This window comes from Pteronotus mesoamericanus, unplaced genomic scaffold, assembly GCF_021234165.1.
Source record: "Pteronotus mesoamericanus isolate MK-2021 breed Mesoamerican mustached bat unplaced genomic scaffold, CSHL_Meso_final scaffold_409, whole genome shotgun sequence".
NCBI lineage: Eukaryota > Metazoa > Chordata > Mammalia > Chiroptera > Mormoopidae > Pteronotus > Pteronotus mesoamericanus.
The window spans coordinates 639,243-656,626 of NW_026555316.1; the positions used below are offsets into that span (position 1 = coordinate 639,243).

At 62.8% G+C, this 17,384-nt stretch overlaps 1 protein-coding gene across 1 annotated transcript in view; it reads left to right on the forward strand.

Moving 5' to 3' along the window:
- Window positions 1–17,384, forward strand: part of SMARCD3 (SWI/SNF related, matrix associated, actin dependent regulator of chromatin, subfamily d, member 3) — a 30,404-nt gene continuing 13,020 nt past the window's right edge. Inside the window, exons 1-2 of the mRNA XM_054593453.1 lie at window positions 1–66; window positions 1,974–2,114. Of these exons, the coding sequence (XP_054449428.1) occupies window positions 2,076–2,114 (39 nt within the window). The 5' untranslated portion in view covers window positions 1–66; window positions 1,974–2,075. The remainder of the gene's footprint in view (window positions 67–1,973; window positions 2,115–17,384) is intronic.

Consider the following 17,384-nt stretch of genomic DNA (forward strand, 5'->3'; position numbering starts at 1 on the left):
GGGCCGAGCCGAGCGCCGAGCCGGGAGCGGGCGGCCGCGCTCCGGGCCGGGGTCCCGGGGGAGCAGGTGAGCGACCCGCGCCGCGCGGCCCCCAGGCCCTGGGCGGAGGCGCCGCCTGGCTGCGCTGCGCCGGCGCCCCCGCCTTCCCGCCCGGCAGTACCCGGCTTGCCGCCGCTGGCATCGCCCCACCTCCCCCCGCCGGGCTCCTCCGCCCGCCCGCCGCCGCCTGGCAGCCCTTCTCGTGTCTGGCATCCCTCTTCCGCGGCCTGGCATCTCCCCTCCGCCCCTTCCTGGCGTCGCCCCACTCATCCCTCGCCTGGCTCCTTCCCCTAACCTGTTCCCCTGCTCCCCGCCCGGGACCTGCCCTGCTGCCCCGAGGTCTCCCGGCTCCCGCCCTCCTCCTCCCCCTGCCCCCCCCCCCGCCCCCAGCCTGGTACCCCTTCCTCCTGCCCCCCGCCCCCCGTTTCGCGTCTCCTCCACGACGGGCAGGCTCCCACCCGCCCTTCTCTCTGACACTTCCCCTCCTCGTCCCCGCCTGGCAGCTCGCCCTCCTTCCCCTACCTGGTACCTTTCCATCCTTCCCCCTGCATCTCCCCTCCTTCCCTTTGCCTGGCACCTCCTGCCTGGTTCCTTCCTCTCCTCCCTCCAGTCTGGCACCTGCCTGCCGCCACCACCGTCTTGCACCTCCCCCTCCTCCCCTCCCCCTCCCCCTCCCTCTCCTCCTCCTCCTCCTCCTCCTCCTCCTCCTCCTCGCCTGGCGCCTCCCCTCTGCCTGGAACCTTCCCATTTCGCTCCTGCCTGGCAGCCTTGCCCTCCACCCCACACCCCTGCCTGGCACCTCCCCCCTGCCTGAAACCTTCCCTCCTCGCCCCTGCCTGGCACCTGCCCTCCGCCCTACCTGGCACCCGCCCTCCATCGCCCCTGCCTGGCACCCTCCCTCCATCCCCCCTGCCGGGTACCCTCCCTCCTCCCCCCTGCCTGGCACCCTCCCTCCATCGCCCCTGCCCGGTACCCTCCCTCCTCCCCCCTGCCTGGCACCCTCCCTCCATCGCCCCTGCCTGGCACCCTCCCTCCATCCCCCCTGCCTGATACCCACCCTCCATCGCCCCTTCCTGGCACCCGGACCCCTCCCCCCTGCCTGATACCCACCCTCCATCCCCCCTGCCTGGCACCTGCCCTCCTCCCACTGCCCGGCATCTGCCTTGTCTCCCCTTGGCGCCCCCCGCCTGTACGCCTCTCCCCCATTCAGGTGTTCCTGTCTCCCGCCTTCCCACAGGGCATCTCTGCCAACTCCGAGCTGGTAACCTCTCCCTTCCTGGTATCTTCCTGTCACTTCCCCTTCCTCCTCACCCTTCTCAGAGTTGCCCCCTGGCTGCCAGCCCCTACACGTGACCTGAACCACGCTCTAGCCCCGCCCCCCCCTACAGCAGGGCCCTCTCATGCCCCACACCCCTCACCTGCCCAGGGGCTTCAGCGCTGACCCCGGTCCGCGGCCCAGGGCCCGAGGAGAGAATCCAGGGAGGTCATGCCCAGAGCGGGGACAGTGGGCTGATGTTGCCTGCCTGCCACCCCTGCAGTCCCCTCGGGACACTCCTGGGGACGACCAGAAGTCACCCAGGCCCCATCCTGGCCGGGCGGTCGTGCCCTTCCCCTCCGATGCCTGGCCTCCGCCACCTGCTGCCGAGTCCCCGGAACCCTGGCCCCTGCCTAGGTTCTCTGCTCTGCCCCGGCCCCATCCCGCAGGAGCTGGGTCTGGCTGCGTCCCTCCCGCACACACTGCTCCCACCCTGCGATCTTTCTTGTGCCACCAGCCCAAGCTGGCCCTCGCCCGCCGCCTGGGCCCCGGTCGCTCCCTGCCGGCCGTTGGCCCCCCCGCGGCCCCCCCAGGTGTCTTCACCAGCCCCCTGTGGCCGGCCTGCTGGATAGGCGGGGCCCAGGGGCTGGCCGCCCCCCCCACCGCCCTCTCCTTTCAGTCCCCCCTCAGAATGGCGCTTGCAGCTGCGGGTGCAGTGGGCTCTGGGCCCGGGCCCCAAGGGGGCACTGGATGACTGTCCCACCGCAGGACCCCGCCACCTATGACTCCAGGCCTTCAGCACCCACCCGCCGTGGTACAGGTAGGCGCGGCCCCACCAGCCTGGGAGCGGGGCCCTGGGCCCTGCTGAGAGGCGCCGGCTCTCGGCCTCGGGTCACACTCCACGGGCCCCTCTTGGCACCTCTGTCCCCAGCGGGACCGTGGCAGTGCCTCTTCTCAGCCCCCTCCCGCATCGGGAGCCTCTGTCCCGACCCGCTGACGTCTCCCTCCTCCCTCACCTCCCGGTGTCCCTGGGTCCTGCCTCTCAAAGCCAGCCTGAGCCAGGGACAGGCCAGCCTGACGCCAGGTTTTGGTTCAGGTGGAGAGGGCCCGGGGCTGTGGCGTGCGCCGCCGCCTCCCCACCGACAGGCGCCCAACACGCACTTCGCCCCGCCCGCGCGTGTGCATGTGCTCGCCCCGCGTGGCGCACCTGCTCCCACCTGCCGGAGGAGCCCGCTGACTCTGGCACGGCTCGGCCTCCAGAAACCTGACCCCAGGCATGCTGTGGCAAATGTCTCAAAGCCTTCGGGGACCGGGGGTTGTTCTTGGTGGGAGAGGGTGCTCAGAGGTGCTCTCGGGGAGGCCCGCTGCTCGCTGCTCAGAACTGGACCCCCAGGGCCCAGGGCCTGGCTAGTCCCGTGTCAGCCCAGCCCCCACCCGCTGCCCGTCCAGGAGGAAGCGCCGAGGACCGGGTGGAAAGGCCACCTGCCCCAGTGCCCGTCATCTGTGGGGAGGGGCAGGGGCTGGTCTGAAGCCTGTGGTCTGGTGTGTGCCCTGCCTGCCTGGCCCGCCTGGCACTCTGCTGCCTCACCTGGCGGGGGGGTTGCCCGGCAACAGGATGGGTGCAGTGGGAGCCAGTCCCCTCCTTCAGGGCCTGCAGACTTAGGCTGTCCCCGCAGGAAGTGCCACAGCGGACGGTCAGGCTGCAGGGCTCTGAGGAGGGACACCTGGGGAAAGCTCCTCATGGCCAAGCTGAGGCGACCTTCGGAGAGCAGGAGGGTGGGGTCGCTGGGGCCAGGGTCAGGGACGGGGCTGAACGAGAGTGCCTGTCTCAGCCCCTTCCGCCTCAGACGCGGCAGGTGAGGCGGCCCTGAAGGCAGGGGCCGCCTGCCTCTCCCCACCCCGACCGCTGGGGCCGGGCCATACCAGGGCAGAATGGTGCAGGGCGCTGGCTGCGGGCTGGCCCAGAGGGTGGAGCCGCGGCAGGTGGCCGTGAACACGGGCACCTGCTGCTGGCCACCATGAAAACAAATGCAGCGAGGGGTGGGAAGGTCAGGGCCCCCAGCGAGAGGTCCCATCCACAGCCCCACACCTGCGCACCATCTTGGTGAGTGCAGTCCTGGTCCTCAGTTGGCAGGCCTGGTTTCTAATGTGGGATTTAAAAAAATATATATTTATTTATTTTTAGAGAGGGGAAGGGAGGGAGAAAGAGAGGGAGAGAAATACCAGTGCGTGGTTGCCTCTTGTGTGCCCCCTACTGGGGGCCTGGCCCGCAACCCAGACATGTGCCCTGACTGAGAATCGAACCGGCGACCCTTTGGTTTGCAGGCCAGCATGCAATCCCCTGAGCCCCACCAGCCAGGGCCCAAAGCAGGATTTTAGAGGCAAGGCGTGAGCTAGTGCACCTCACACGTTCTTCCCGGGCGGCTCTTCAGTTCTGGGGTGTCTGGGGCGGAGGCCCATCCAGTGGGGGTGGGGAGGCAGCTGAGGTTGCTGGGAGATGAGCCACAGCCAGGCCCCCGCATTGCAGGAGGTCGGTTCTCCTGCATTGCCGCTGATTTGGGGAGCACTGAGCTAAGCCGGAAAGGGCTCCCCAGCCGCAGTCAGTAGGTGACCCTGGCTGTTTGAGGCCTTGCCTGCAGATGGGCGGTGGTGGGGGGGGCCGGGAGGGTCCAGGAGACGGGGAGGCTAGGAGGCCCTGGGGCAGTGAGCACATCCTAGAGTGACACCTGCTGTCCCAGTGGCCCCGTCACAAGGGGGAGTCTCAGGTTTAGCTGGGGTTCCGGGGAGTGAGGGGCCCCAACCTCCCTGTGCGGTGAAGGGGGTGAGGGGTGAGGTGCTGGGGAAGTTCTTGGCAGTTTATGTTGGAGTCACAGGAACCTAAAGTCAGCCTTCATTCAACGTGTGCAGTGGCGGGCGTGGAGCTGCCTTTGACGCTCAGTGGCTTGGGCATGTGCTGTCACTTGGATGCCGACAAACTCCCAGGTAGCCAGCGTCCAGATCAGCCGTGCAGAGCTGGGGACTGTCTTTGCTCCCCAGCGCTCCTGCCCAGCACTTCATGTGAAACCAAGTGAGAGCTCACAGTCAAGTGGCAGAGGCAATGAGCTGGCGGTGTCCCCGGGGGAGGTGTTCCTGGAGGAGGTGTCACAGATGGAGGTGTCCCTGGAGGAAGTGTCACGGGAGGAGGTGTCCCTGGAGGAGGTGTCACGGGAGGAGGTGTCCCTGGAGGAGGTGTCACGGGAGGAGGCGGAATGGCCTCGGGTTTAGCTGGGTTACGTGCCTCTTGAGTTACTCCGCCAGCGGGGTCAGCCCACCTCTGGCGGGCGCTCCGGCGAGGGACACTCTGTGGGGCCGTGTCCCCCTGTGTCCCGTGCTGAGGCACGTGCAGGCCCTCTGTGACCTGTAAGGCTCCTCACCGGAGAGCGGTTGTTCTCAGCCCCGCCTGCCACTTGATTTGCTTTGAGTCTCCTGAGCAGGTCCCCGCTGGAGTTTACAAACTCGGTCCCTCCGTGCCAGCCGTCCCTCCGGACCGCAGAGCATCCCGGTCCTGGAGTGGGGACCAGCGTGCTGTGAGGGAGGGAGGGGACCAGGGATGAGGAGATGCCCCATCCCGTTCCAGGAAGCGTCGGAGGTGGTTGGCAGAGGCGTGTGCAGGGAGGAAATTGGGACTTTGGGGACACGGGGAGGGGGAGACATGTCGGGAGAAGAGGTGAGTGCCACATGCAAACTGAGACCCGGGCCCCTCCCGTGGGCAGCACTGAGCAGTCAGGTGGTTCACGCTGCCCATGTGACAAAAATCAAACCATTGGCTCACAAGCACTGGGATGGCTGGCCCCGAGACCCCACGAAGTCTCTCCTGTGTGATGACATAAAGGGGACACTGGGTGGCCAAGTTAAGCAATGTCCTCAACGACACCAGGACAGTTTCCTAGGCTAAGGCCGGGACCAGCGCAAGCCAGGCCACCCTAGACACATGGCTGATCGTGCTCAATCCAATGATGACATTTAGAAAAACTAGAGGAGTGCATGGCCCGCCTTTGGAAACCCTCTGTTAACATTTACAACAGCGTTTCTGATACATACCCTGCGGGCGGAAGGTTTGTTTCAAACCGGGAATCATGAGGCGTCACATTCCTGGGGTCAGGGGACTATCCTCACAGGAAAGTAAAGGCCTCGATCAGCAGGCATGCCCACCAGGTGAGTCCGGGTGCGGGGAGGGACCCGCCACCTGCCCTGCCCCCAGGGCCTGAACTGAGCCACGGGCACAGGCTACAGATGGCAGGGCTTTATCAATGTCACTGCGGGGAGAGCGGAACTGAAGAAACAGGCTTGACCCCGAGGCCCAGGTGCGGACCTGGGCTTGCTTACGCGGGGCGTGGTAACAGGAGGGGAAGGGGGGCTGGCCCCTGAGGGGGAGGCAGGGGCCGCTTGGGGTTCCCCTTCCCCCCACCCAGGAGAAGGCCTTGTCCGGTAGGGGTCGGATCCTGACCACTGAGGCACAGAGCGCCCCACCCGAGGGGAAAAGGGTGGGGAGCGGCGGCAGAGGGTTATTCTGGAGTCCTCTCTTCCGAGGAAGAGAGTAGCAGCTTTCTGGGAACACAGGAGACCAGGGCCCCCTCCGCAGCGGGCACGGGGGGCTGGCCACGGCGCTGACAGCCCGGACCTGGGAGTGACCTTTGACCCCCCGCCCCCCTCCATGGGGACGACCACTTCGTTTTTTAATTTGGTTTTATTTCCTAGACACATCTCAGTTCCATCCTGTTTCCCACGTCACCGCTGGTCCATCGCTGTTGCCTTCTGCCTGGACCCCTGGGGGGGGCCCCTGACTGTGCCCCATCCTCATCTGGCCCCCACCCCAGTCCCGCCCCACCCACCAGGGCCGCCAGGAGGGGCTCCCGCCACCCAGGCCCGGCCCGGCCCGCCCTCCCTTTCCTCAGCCGGCGAGCACCTGCCCTCGTTCAGGGCCTTCACACACGCTGTTCCCTCTGCCAGCCACACCCTTCCAGCTCCCTTCGCCTGCCTCATTAAGCCCCTTCTTCAAGGCCTGACTTACATGCTACTCCTTCCGGGTCCCCTAATTGTCCCTCCCCAGTTAGTGTAACATCCCACCTTCTTATGTACCCCAAGTGTAAACGTGTCACTGTAGCGCTCCTTAAAGGAGCGGACTGCACCTGTCTCGTTCAGAGCAGGACAGAAAACTCTTGAATGAGCAAGCGAATGGGTGAAGCAGTTGGGAGAGAAGGGAGGTGGCCTGCCATCCCTTTTATTGTCGGCCATGCCCTCTCCACACCGCCAGGACCCAAGGGTGGGCCTTTCTTGCCTGCCTACCTTGACCTGCCGACCCCACCCGGCAGTCCCTCCAACGCAGGACCTGCCCTCCACGCTCCGGAGCTCAGTCCGTCCTCAGCTCTTCTGGTGGTGAAGGAGCTGCTTCCTCCCGGTGACCTTGGTCTTGCCCTTCTGAGTGAGACTATTTCTGCTTCCCTGACACTTGTCCGCCTCCGGGCATGTGGAGGCAGCCCTCACACACTCCCTGCCTCTGCTCTCGGGAACATCCGGCTCTGGCAAAAGTTTCTACCCCGGGGCCTGTGCGGCAGCTCCTGACCTTGGTGCCCCCCCCCCCCCGGGGAGAGACGGCCGGAGGGGGCAGGGGCGCCCAGCCGGGCCAGCCTTCGGATTTATTCAGGCCCCCAGCCTCTTGTCTGGAAGCTGGGGCTTCATGCCCCTTCTGTAAAGTCCCGGGGGCGCTGAGTGCCGCGTGGGCCGCCGGCGGCCCGCACGGGGTGGGCGGCAGGAACGCCCTTCTCCGGTGCCCGGGTGAAGGGGCGCTGCCCCGCTCCAGGTGTCGTCTGCAGGCCCCGGAGCGCGACTCTCTGCCAGTGACCGGCGAGAGTCTCCCCTGGTTCCAGGCCCAACCCGCGGTTGGCTCATGAAGTCCGGGGGTGGGGGGTGGGCAGTGCGAAGCCCTTGGGGCTTCCTCCCGCCAGCCAGGATGTCCCTGTCCCTGGTCCCACATCTGTGAACTCGGGCGCGGTCATCTTGTAAAGTGTAGCCCATCTTTCCAGCCGGCAGCGCGCCTTCTGCCTGATGCAGCCTGCGTGTTTGAGAGGCTGAGCTTCTTGCCTCTAACAAAGCTTTTAGTTGGAAGGAAAGAGAAAGGGAGCGAGCGCGGGGGGCCCGGTGAGGGCCCACGGTCCTCCGGCTGCCGGGGCAGTGGCAGGTTCGACGGGGGTCCAGCAGCTCAATCCGCGGCAGGGGTGCAGGTGGGTGGTGTGAGCAGGTGCTGCGGGCGGGAAGAGGGGCGCGGCTCCTGCCGGTGGGCCCTGAGTGAAGGGCAGAGAAGCTGAGCTGCTGCTTTGCCACAAAGCCTGCCCCACCCCCACCCCACAGGAAGCATCACTTTGCTTTTGCTTTTTCTTGCCTCAGTTTCCTCTGAGTCCCTACTTTACCACCTCTTCCCCCGTCTTGCCCTGGCCTCTCCCTTCAGGTAAAAACCTTGTCTTAGAACCCTTTAAAAAATGTGGCTCAGTAGGTTGGAGCATCGTCCCAGCAACCAAAAGGTTGCGGGTTCGATTCCCAGTCGGGGCTCACGCCGCCCAGGGCATGTTTGGGAAGCAGCCAATCGATGTTTCTCTCTCGCATCCCTGTTTCTCCCCCTCTTCTCCTCTCTCTCTAAAATCAGTAAGCTTGTCCTCTCGTGAGGACTAAAAGGAAAGTCCTCACCTGTCAGGACCCCCACACACCCCCTGCAACTGCCCCCCACCCGCATCGCCGCCCCTCACTCCCCTGCAGCACCTGAGACTCAGCGCCGCCACCTGCAGGAGAAAACAGAGCCAAGCACGTGGGGTCCCCATGGCAGCAGGCAGCGCTGGGGGAGGGCTCCTGGTGAAGTTAAGAGCTGTTTTAAGTTTTTCATGATTTGCCTGATTTATTCCTACCGCAGCACTTTAAGGTAAATGCCATTACTATCAGCATCCCTTTCTTAAAAAATTATATTTTATTGATTAGGCTGTTACTCGTCATCAGTTTTAAGATGAGAAACTGGGGCACTGAGAGGTTAGGTGACCTCCCAATGGTCAGAGCAGGAGGCCTCTCCTTCCAGCCTTCGGGGCGTGCGGTGGAAGGGGCCCGCCCTTGCCCTCTACCTCCAGCAGGAGACCCAAGGTCAAAGGTTAATTGCTCTAGCGCTCAAAGCCCAGGCCACTCGTTTACATTAATTGCTACATCCCAGGGGCATGGGAGTGTGTGGCGCCTAAAACAGGGGATGGGGGGTGAGTTGGAGAGCTCTTTCCCCTTCAGAAAGGGGCAGCCCCCCCACCCCGCACCTCCGCCTGACTATTCCAAAGTCTGGGTGGGTTTCTGTTGCCAGATTTTCCGTTTCCTAAGAGATTCTGGAAATCTGGCTTTCTATGCGAAGTCTGCCAATTTTTAAGGCTTCTACGAGTGTTTAAGACAGTGCGGTCTTCGCGGAAGCTGCCTGCCTTGCCCGACTGGTAACACCCACCTTGAACTTTCCTCGCCCCATCACCCGTCCCCTGCGGACCCTTCTATCCTTGCTGCTCAGACCGGGCCTTGCCGAGACCGTGAGGGCCCCCAGGGCTCAGTGGGCCTCAGCTGGGGAGACCTTGCATTAAGAGTTGCTGTCACTTTAGGTAGTCTCTTGCCTCCAATGAATTTAAACAAAATGTGAAGAACCTTGTCAAAACTCGAGGGCCACCTCTCCAGGGTCAGACAGGGCTCCCATTTTGAGAAGCGTTGCTCATCAGCCCTCAAAGATGTGCTGCTGATGGGAAAGGCAGGGGGCTGCTGTGGAAGCGACCCCCGCTCCGCTGTTTGAATTTAAACCCTGTGCGGGGGCCCCACCTTCCACGCTAGTTCACTGCCTGGCTCTGTGTCAGCCATTAACCTGTGTCCCTCATCTTTAAAATGGGTGTAGTGGTATCCTGCCCTTTCACTTCCTGGGATGTGAAGGGGCCAGATTATATAATGAACATTGAACTGTTGTGTCGGCTCTTAAGCTCCGTAAAGATACATGTGTTGATTTGGAGGTGTTTAACGAGATCTTCCCCAAAATCTTGAGTCTGGCACATAAACATGGGCTGGAAGCAGAGGTGTGTGGGTAAATACCCAGCAGCCGGCTCTTCACAGGCTGGGAAGCGGGAGCTGAGCTCTGATTTTACTGTTTGCCAATTCCCGTGGTGTAAACACTCCTACTGTGGCTGATTTTAAATCACCATGTGACATTCAAGCGTGGAACTGGATATTCGTGTGATGGAGTGAATTTACTGCCAGTTGAAGGCTGAACCCGAAGAGGATAGATTGTCTGGAGAGAGGGCTTTGTCCTGGTGCCTGTCCTTTTCCCATACCTTCAGCAAAGAGCCGGATGAAGAGAGAAGGTCATGCTCACAGGACTTATGAATGGTGCACAGCCGGGAAGGACGGTGAATACGTTGGGTAATGGACTTGAGATTCTGGTTCTCTCAGGTCAGAATAATGGGCTGAGGCTCACTAGATGAATATGAGCAGGAATAAATACATGTCTGTTCTGGAGTCCGCAAAGGCAGCTTTACAAGACGGATGGGAGGACATGTTTTGGCACAGTTGGAGGAGAAAGGGAACTGAAGTTTTAATTGACAGTGAGTTCCACACAAGTCCAAGGTGGGAAGGGTGGTCACCGAAGAGTGAGTCGTCGATAACAGCAGTGATTTTATTTGGTCCTCTGCGACGTGAAGAGAATCGCCACGTGTCCTCTCGTTCCTGTTTCACGATTCGCAGTAACCCAGCGCGAGGTGACGCCATCCCCACACTGACAACGAGGAGACTGAGGCTCAGGCGGGCTGGCCTGACCTGGTGCTGTTGTCCTCTTGTCCGTAGAGGTGGGGAAAGGCGCAGACTCGGGTCCTCGGGGCCAGGCTTACGGAGCACATTGTTCTGAGAGCTGCGTTTAGGATGTAGGGGCAGAGTAGACGGCCCACGGACTGGCATGTAGGCCACAGAAAGGATGGCCCACGGACTGGCCCGCTGGTCTGTGCAGACCAGCAGAGGGACAGTCGGGTGATCGTGCTCCCCACCCGGCCCCCCAGAGCCACCGTCTTCAGCCACACTGCGCGCTCACCTGGCCGGCCGCTCACAGGCACCCCCGCCTGCGGCCTCTGTGACCACAGCCGCTGCAGGGCTCCGAGGGCCCCCCCGTTTCAGCGCTGCCTCCCCTCGCTGGGGCAGGGTCAGCAGCAGGACCAACGGGAGCGGTGGGAAGCCGAGCAGCGGCAGGCGCCGGGCACCAGCGAGGAGTGCGCAGGCCGTGTTCGCCCTGTGCCAGGCGCTGTGCTGACTTCTGCACACGTGTGACCTCACCTGGACCCTCCCGTCGACCCCGTGAGTCAGGCGCGGGGCTCCCTGTCTTGTAAATGGGGGAAAGGAGGCTCAGACAGGTCAAGTAACTTGTACAAGGTCATGGTCGTCCGTGGCTGAGTCAGGCATGAACCCCCCACTGATCGACTGTGAAGCAGTGGTTCTCGCCCTGGGCAATTTCACCCTCCGGGGACAGAGGACAATGACTGGAGGCACTTAGGTTTGTCATGCTAGAGAAGTGAGAGGTGATAGGAGAAGTTACTGGATGGAGACCAGGCTTGCTCCTAACATCGTCCGACATGTGAAGGAACCTCCGCAAAAGGAGCCTCCGTCCTAACATGTCTCCAGTGCTGAGAGGGCTTTAGAAGCCGTGTTCTCAAGTCCACGCTCAGAGCTGTCCCACCACGGGACCCGCCGAGGCCCCACTTGGGAGGGGGTTCGGGGCCTCGGGGGAGGCAGGAGCCCAGGGGAACAGGAGCCACGGCCAGGGCAGTCAGGGCCGGTTGTCCCCGCCCTGGGCCGGGACAGGCTGCGCCGCCGCGCAAAGGCCCCAGGTCTGGGAGCAAGGACTCAGGGTCAGGGCAGGCGAGTGGCGATTCCTACACAGGCAGGTGGGGCCTCCGTAAGGGTCGTGGAGACCAGAGTAAAGCGCAGTGTGCTGACGCGTAGGGTCTTCTGTGTGGGGACACGGCTAAGCCCGGCTTTGTGAAACCCTTGACTACAGACAGGCCTTGTGGGCCGTCGCCCATCCCCCTACCCACCCACCCACTTCTGCCTGGTTCCCACAAAACACCTGGGGTCCTCTGGGCACGGGTGGAGCTTCTTGTCTTCTGCTCACATCGCTTCCCCGACCATCCTTAGGCCAGGTTGGTTTCTTCAGACCTTTGGCTGCCAAGTGGCACTAGGAAGGCAGGACAAGGTGGCCCTGGGGCTCTCCCAGAGCACCGCCTGCCTGTGGCCAGGTAACCCACTCCCGAAGGAAGCACCCACTGCGGTGGACGGGGGGAGGACCCGGCGATCCGGTGTGTTTCCTGCCCAGGAGTCACACGGGCATGTCCACGCTCCGCGCCAGGAGGAGCCACCAAACTGCCCACCAGTCCACCCACAGGAGCAAGGGGCTTGGCCCAAGTTGCACTAAGATTCCTTTTGGGTTTTTTTTGGCTAAAGGGTAACCCTAATATGGGACCTAAAGGAACCTCGTCAAAAGCATTGCAATTTGTTTTTGACATCTCGACGGTAGACTTCTTGATGGTAGATTTCTTGGAATTTGTATTCCCAGCATTTGAACCAATCTGCTGGAGATCTTTGGGGGTGAATTTTAAGAGAGAATTGAGGGTAATTCAGCTTAAATGCACAGACCCCTGGGGATCTTGATTTTCTCCTCTAAAAGGCAAGTGTCTGGGGAAGGTGGAGGGGCCTGTGAGAGAGAGAGAGAGGCTGTTCTCAGCTGGCAGGCATTCCACATGGGGACGTCAGAGAGGCACAAGAGCCTGGGATGAAGGAGAAACCCCAGGGACCTTGAGGTTGGGGACCAATTTGCATTTCCAGCCCCAACCTGTAATAGCACCGTGACTTTAGGCAAGTCACCACGCCTTTCCTTATCTTCAGAATAAGAGTCCCACCCCCTAAGCTTGTGGGTCCCTGCCAGGTTGCTGTGTGTGCAAAAGTCCTAGGTCAGCACTAAAGTCCTCGTCAAACTAAGACGATAGTATCACTGGGAGTCCTGCCGTAACGTGGGCACAGGCTGCACCATCAGCCAGCATTTGGAAGGGCGCTAGAAACCCTGAGCTGGCTTGGCATGGGCTCCTTTTACCCCGGAGGGATCACCATCTGTACCACGTGCCAGCTACCTGGGATTCCCTCGTGAACAAGACAGAAAGATCCCTGCCTTTTTGGAGCTTACCTTCCAGCGGGGGGAAGGAGGAGGCAGACACTGACGTCATAAGGAAGCCGATGACATGGAGTGGGGGACAGGTGTGTAGCCCCGTGGGGAGATAAGGAGGGGGTGGGAGTTTTTCATAGTGTGGACACGCTGTGCCCATTGAGAAGGGGACATTAGAACAAAGCCCTTCGGGACATGAGAGAGTTAGCCATGCAGAAGGAACAAGGCCCCGGGGCTGCCGAGCGCCTGGCCTGGATGGAGAGCCACAAGGAGGCCAGAGGTGGGGCAGAGGGGAGTGAAGGGGCGACAGGAGGTGAGGGCACGGAGGGCGCCGGGCGCCGGGACTGGCCCCTGGACCTGCAGGGACGTGGCCCTCCCCCGGAATAAGATGAGGGGCCTTGGGAGAGTTTCCAGCAGAGGAGCGATGTGCTCTGGCTCCGCATCTTAAAGGACCACTCTGGCTGCCCTGCTGAGCGCAGACGGTTGCGGCAGGTTGGAAGCAAGCCAGTCGCTGTTCACGGGCTGGGCCAGGTGGTAGCAGGGAGAGGGGCGGGCGAGCCGGATTCTGGATCCAGAGCCAGTGGGACCTGCCTTCAGATTGGATGGGGGACTGGAGAGGGAGACAGGATCGCAGGGTCACCCTAAGGTTGCGGGCCTGAGCAGTTGGCAGGAGGGCGGGGGGAGGGGGTTGGGGGGCAGGGCAGAGAGCAGGAGGGTCCTCGTGGGGATGCGAAGGCAGAGCCGCCTGGGAAAGGTCCAGGTGGAGACAAGGAGGAGACAGCTGAGCGTCCAGGCCTACAGGCCTACGGGTCGCAAGAGGGGACTGCGTGGGAGGAAAACTTTGGTAGTTGTCAACACACAGGAGCTCTTTAAAGCTATGATGTTGGATGAGGTCCCCAGGGAAGTGATGGTGGAGAAGTGACGAGGACCCAGGCCTGGGCCCCAAAGGGCTCACCCACTGAGCAGGCAGGTGAGCTGGGCAGCCCAGAAGGGGACCCAGTCAGGGGCCGCCCTACAGCTGGGGCGAGGGAGGGTTTTTCCAAGAGGAGAGATGGCCCAGTGCGCGAAGCAGACCTCATCGGTGGCCCGGACGGAAGGCTTCCTGGCGGCAGTGAGTAGGATATGCGCTGGGAAGGACTGGGAACGTGGGGAAGCAAGGACAGCGAATGGAGACAACTCTTTTGAGAAGTTTTGCTGCAACCGGGCGGTGACCGCTGGGATGAGCAGACGGAGGAGCGGCAGGCCTTGCGTGCTGCCCACCTGGAGGCGCCTGGCAGTGAGCGGAAAGCCGAGCGTGGCGGGGTGTGCAGGAGCATGGCCGGAGCAACGCCCCCGATGGCCAGGGTCAGGGCAGGCGGCTCCGGGCTGGGGCCCATGTGACTCCTCATAGGAACCGGGCAGAGCTGCTGGGAGGTGGGAGGTTGTGGGAGTCTCCAGAAGTTTCTTCCATTTTCTAGTAAAGCAAGAAGCAAGGGCATCAGCTGGGAGCGAGGAGGGGAGGAGGCGCCGGAGGTCGGAGGAGGGAGAAGGTGTGAAGGCTCGTGTCTGAATGGATTCAGGGATGGAAGTGAACGGACCAGGAAAGGCTGGGATGGTCAGGCGGCCGGAGGCCACTGAAGTCTGTGCTCCTGAAGCGACAGTGAGGCCGGTCCGGGCGGGGGCGTGTTGGTCACTCCAGCCACCGTCGGGTGCCGGGGAGGAGTTGGTGAAGCTGGACTTAACTGTTCAGTACGAAAGCCATGAACCTATGCAAGGGAGGTTAGCGGGGCACCTTTAATGTTACGTGTATTTCCCCATAACTGCCAAGAAGAGACTCTATACACGGTGTCCTTGTGATGAGGGATGCGGGTCAGAGAAACGGACTGGCGGTTGCGGTGGAGTCACAGGCACTGGGGGCCTGGGCGCAAGACAGCGGTCAGAGAGCGGGGTGCTTGAGGCGGGCACGGGGGTGGGGGCTGCAGGGGCCGAATGACAGGGTTCAAGAGGTGGCCCTGGCATAAGGGGCTGGGTGCACGGCAGGGTCGCTGCAGGAGAGGTGGCCAAGGAGCCCAGAGGATCTGAAAAGCAGCCGGAAGAGGACAGGGACAGTCACGCTGGAGGCAGTGACAGAGAGCGGGACCCTCAGGAAATGAAGGCACCGTGTGTGTGTGTGTGTGTGTGTGTGTGTGTGTGTACACGCAAGCGCGGGTGGTAAGATGCAAAGCTGGGAGCCTGCAGGCAGCTGCCAAGGGGCAAAGCAGGTCAGTGGAGGGGGGGGGGCTCAGGAAAACATCCTGAGTGGAGCCCAGATTCTGTCGCAGGAAAGCAAAAGGGATGTTCACTGAAGTGGCCGAGCAGATTGGACGCGTCACTGAGGGGAGACCACAGAGCGGAAGGGCTCAGGCATGCGGGAGCAGGGAGCAGAAGCGGGGTACACGGGACCTTATGAAGCCACGAGTGCAGAGTTGAGGGGAGTCGGGGGCTGTCCGTGGCCCAGGAAGGCTGGTGGCCAAGGCAGGTGTGCGGGAGGCGGCGTGTCAGGCCCTGGGTCCCGTGGATGCGGAGGGGGAGTGCACTTCAGACGCGGTGAGCGGGGCTCACGCTGGACTCGGGTGGAGCTGAAGGCCCGTGGGAGGCCAGGTCGCTAGGCTGCTGCCCTGCATGTCCTATCTCTGCCTGCTGCCCACTGCCATTTGGGCTACTTTCCCCATAAATGTCTCCCAGGAAACGCAGATGAATTCTTCTCTGTGTTCCGTTTTCTCCACTCAGGCGACCTCCCAGACCTCAGAATGTGGCGGGTGGTCGAAGGAAACCCCACCCACCACCTGGTCAGGGCAGTCGCCGGGGCCTCAGCTTTCCAGGGTGAGGGGGCGGGATGTCGGGTCACCGTGACGTTGTCCTGACGCTGGTCACGAAGTGCAGCCAAGGGTCTTCCCAGCCCAGGGAGCACAGGGAGCCAGGGCCCATGCTCAAGGCTTGGCGATGGGGGGCAGCTCCCTGTCCCTCCCTGGGCAAGCCAGCCGAGACCCTTCCGGCCTTCTCTGAGGTCCAGAGTAAGGCAGCAGCGTCTCGCTCGCAGATGAGAGCAAAGGCACCTGGGGAGGAGGGAGCCCGCCCAGGGCCATGTAGCCAGCCATGAGCAGAGCTGGCGTCCACAGGAAGGCACCACGCTGCCCCTGAATCCGGTCCCAAGCTCCCCGCACCGCGAACAGGGCAAGGACTGGACCAGAGCCTGCTGGTAGGCGTGAAGGTGGGACAGGCTGTCCCTGGAGCCTCAGGCGTTGGAGATGGCAGGGGCAGGGCTGCCATCAGTAGGGATGGCTCCAGCCAGAGACAGAGGGTCTGGTGGGGAAGGGTGGGCTCCCCCAGCCCTGTGGATGGAGGTCGCCTGCTGCCCTCGGGGAGCAGGGGACGGAGGGGTTGCTCCTGCTTGGCGTCTTGACAGCCTGCAAGTCTCGAGGCCTCGGATCCCCCTTCTTGCCCCCTTGCATTTGCCCTGTATCTGGCTGGTCCAGAGGGAGAAGGGCAGGAACGGGGTGGTCCCGTAGGACCTCCTTCCAACTGCTGCCCCACCACGCGGAGCCCTGGGCTCAGGCACGCGGAGCCCCTCGGCGGCAGGAGGTGGCAGGGCTGTTAGAGCGCTGCTCAGGAGCACATACCACCACCACACCGTGTCCACCCCTCCTTTGCCGCATGGGGACCAGGCCAGCGTGGCTCCTTTTCGCACACAGAGCCACAAGCTGTTGGGCGGGAATGGTTACGCCAGGGCACCTCCTGAATGGCGGCCACGAGGGAAGAGAGAAAAACCCGGCTGCCCTGGGGGCAGCTCAGGCTCCTCTCCTCCCATAACCTGCAGCTCCCGCATCCGATGTTTGCAGGGACCATGCGTGAGGGGCCGGGAGGGGGGCGCAGAGCCCCGGAGGCTGAGGAGACACAGGCAGAGAGAGGAAGGACATCCTCGTATGGCTGGCCTTTGTCCTGCACTTGCTCACCTGGGACCACGAGGCTGGGCCTTGCCCGGCCCGGAGGCTGGCACCATGGTGGCAAGGGCCACCTGGGGCTGTGGCAGGGACCTGTGGGTGAGCGGCACCCGCTGACTTGGCGAGGCCCGGCTCCTCCCTGTCTGCCTCCCTCTCCTTCCCGTCCGTCTGCCTTGGCTCCCAATGTCTGTCTGATCGAAGCCTCGCCTTTCAGGGCAGGAAAGCCCTTCTCTTACTCCTGAGGAAGCCCAGGGGCCATGACTTGCCCAAGGTCACACAATTATTTTGTGGCCCTGCTTTTTCTTTGTTTTTGTTTTCACTTCTATTGTATTTGTCTCCCTTGTGTTTGCAAAGCCGACACAGGAAAGCGAAGTCTCCCAGAGACACAGAGAGACACCATGATACCCGCAGAGCCAGAGAGGTACCCGGCGCTGCTGTGTGCTGGCCTGGGGTGGGGTGCAGGAGGAGGGCGTGGCGCCCGGCCCCCTGGGCCGTGGTCTGGCCTGCCCGCGCCCAGTCCGCTGGGGGCTAGAGGTGTGGGTTAAGGGGCACATTCCCCTCCGCTCACCCCTGGGCGCTGGGCCTGGCCCCATGGTTGGGCCTGGGTGGAGCGGGCCAGGTCGCCTAGGGCAGAGCTGCCTCTGGGCTCCGCGTTTAGCAACCAGACGGAGGCTGGGTTTATGGATAGTGCAGGACCGCGCAGTCAGGGGTCTTCAGCCTGAGAGCTCCCGGTGGTCTCACCTCATTCCCATCCCCTCGCGCTCTCGCGCGTGCGCTCTCTCTCTCTCCCTGTCTCTCTCTGTCACACACACAGACACACACACACACACACACAGACACACACACACACAGACACACACACACACCCCATTCTCACTAATCTTCAGGGCAATTCCATTCT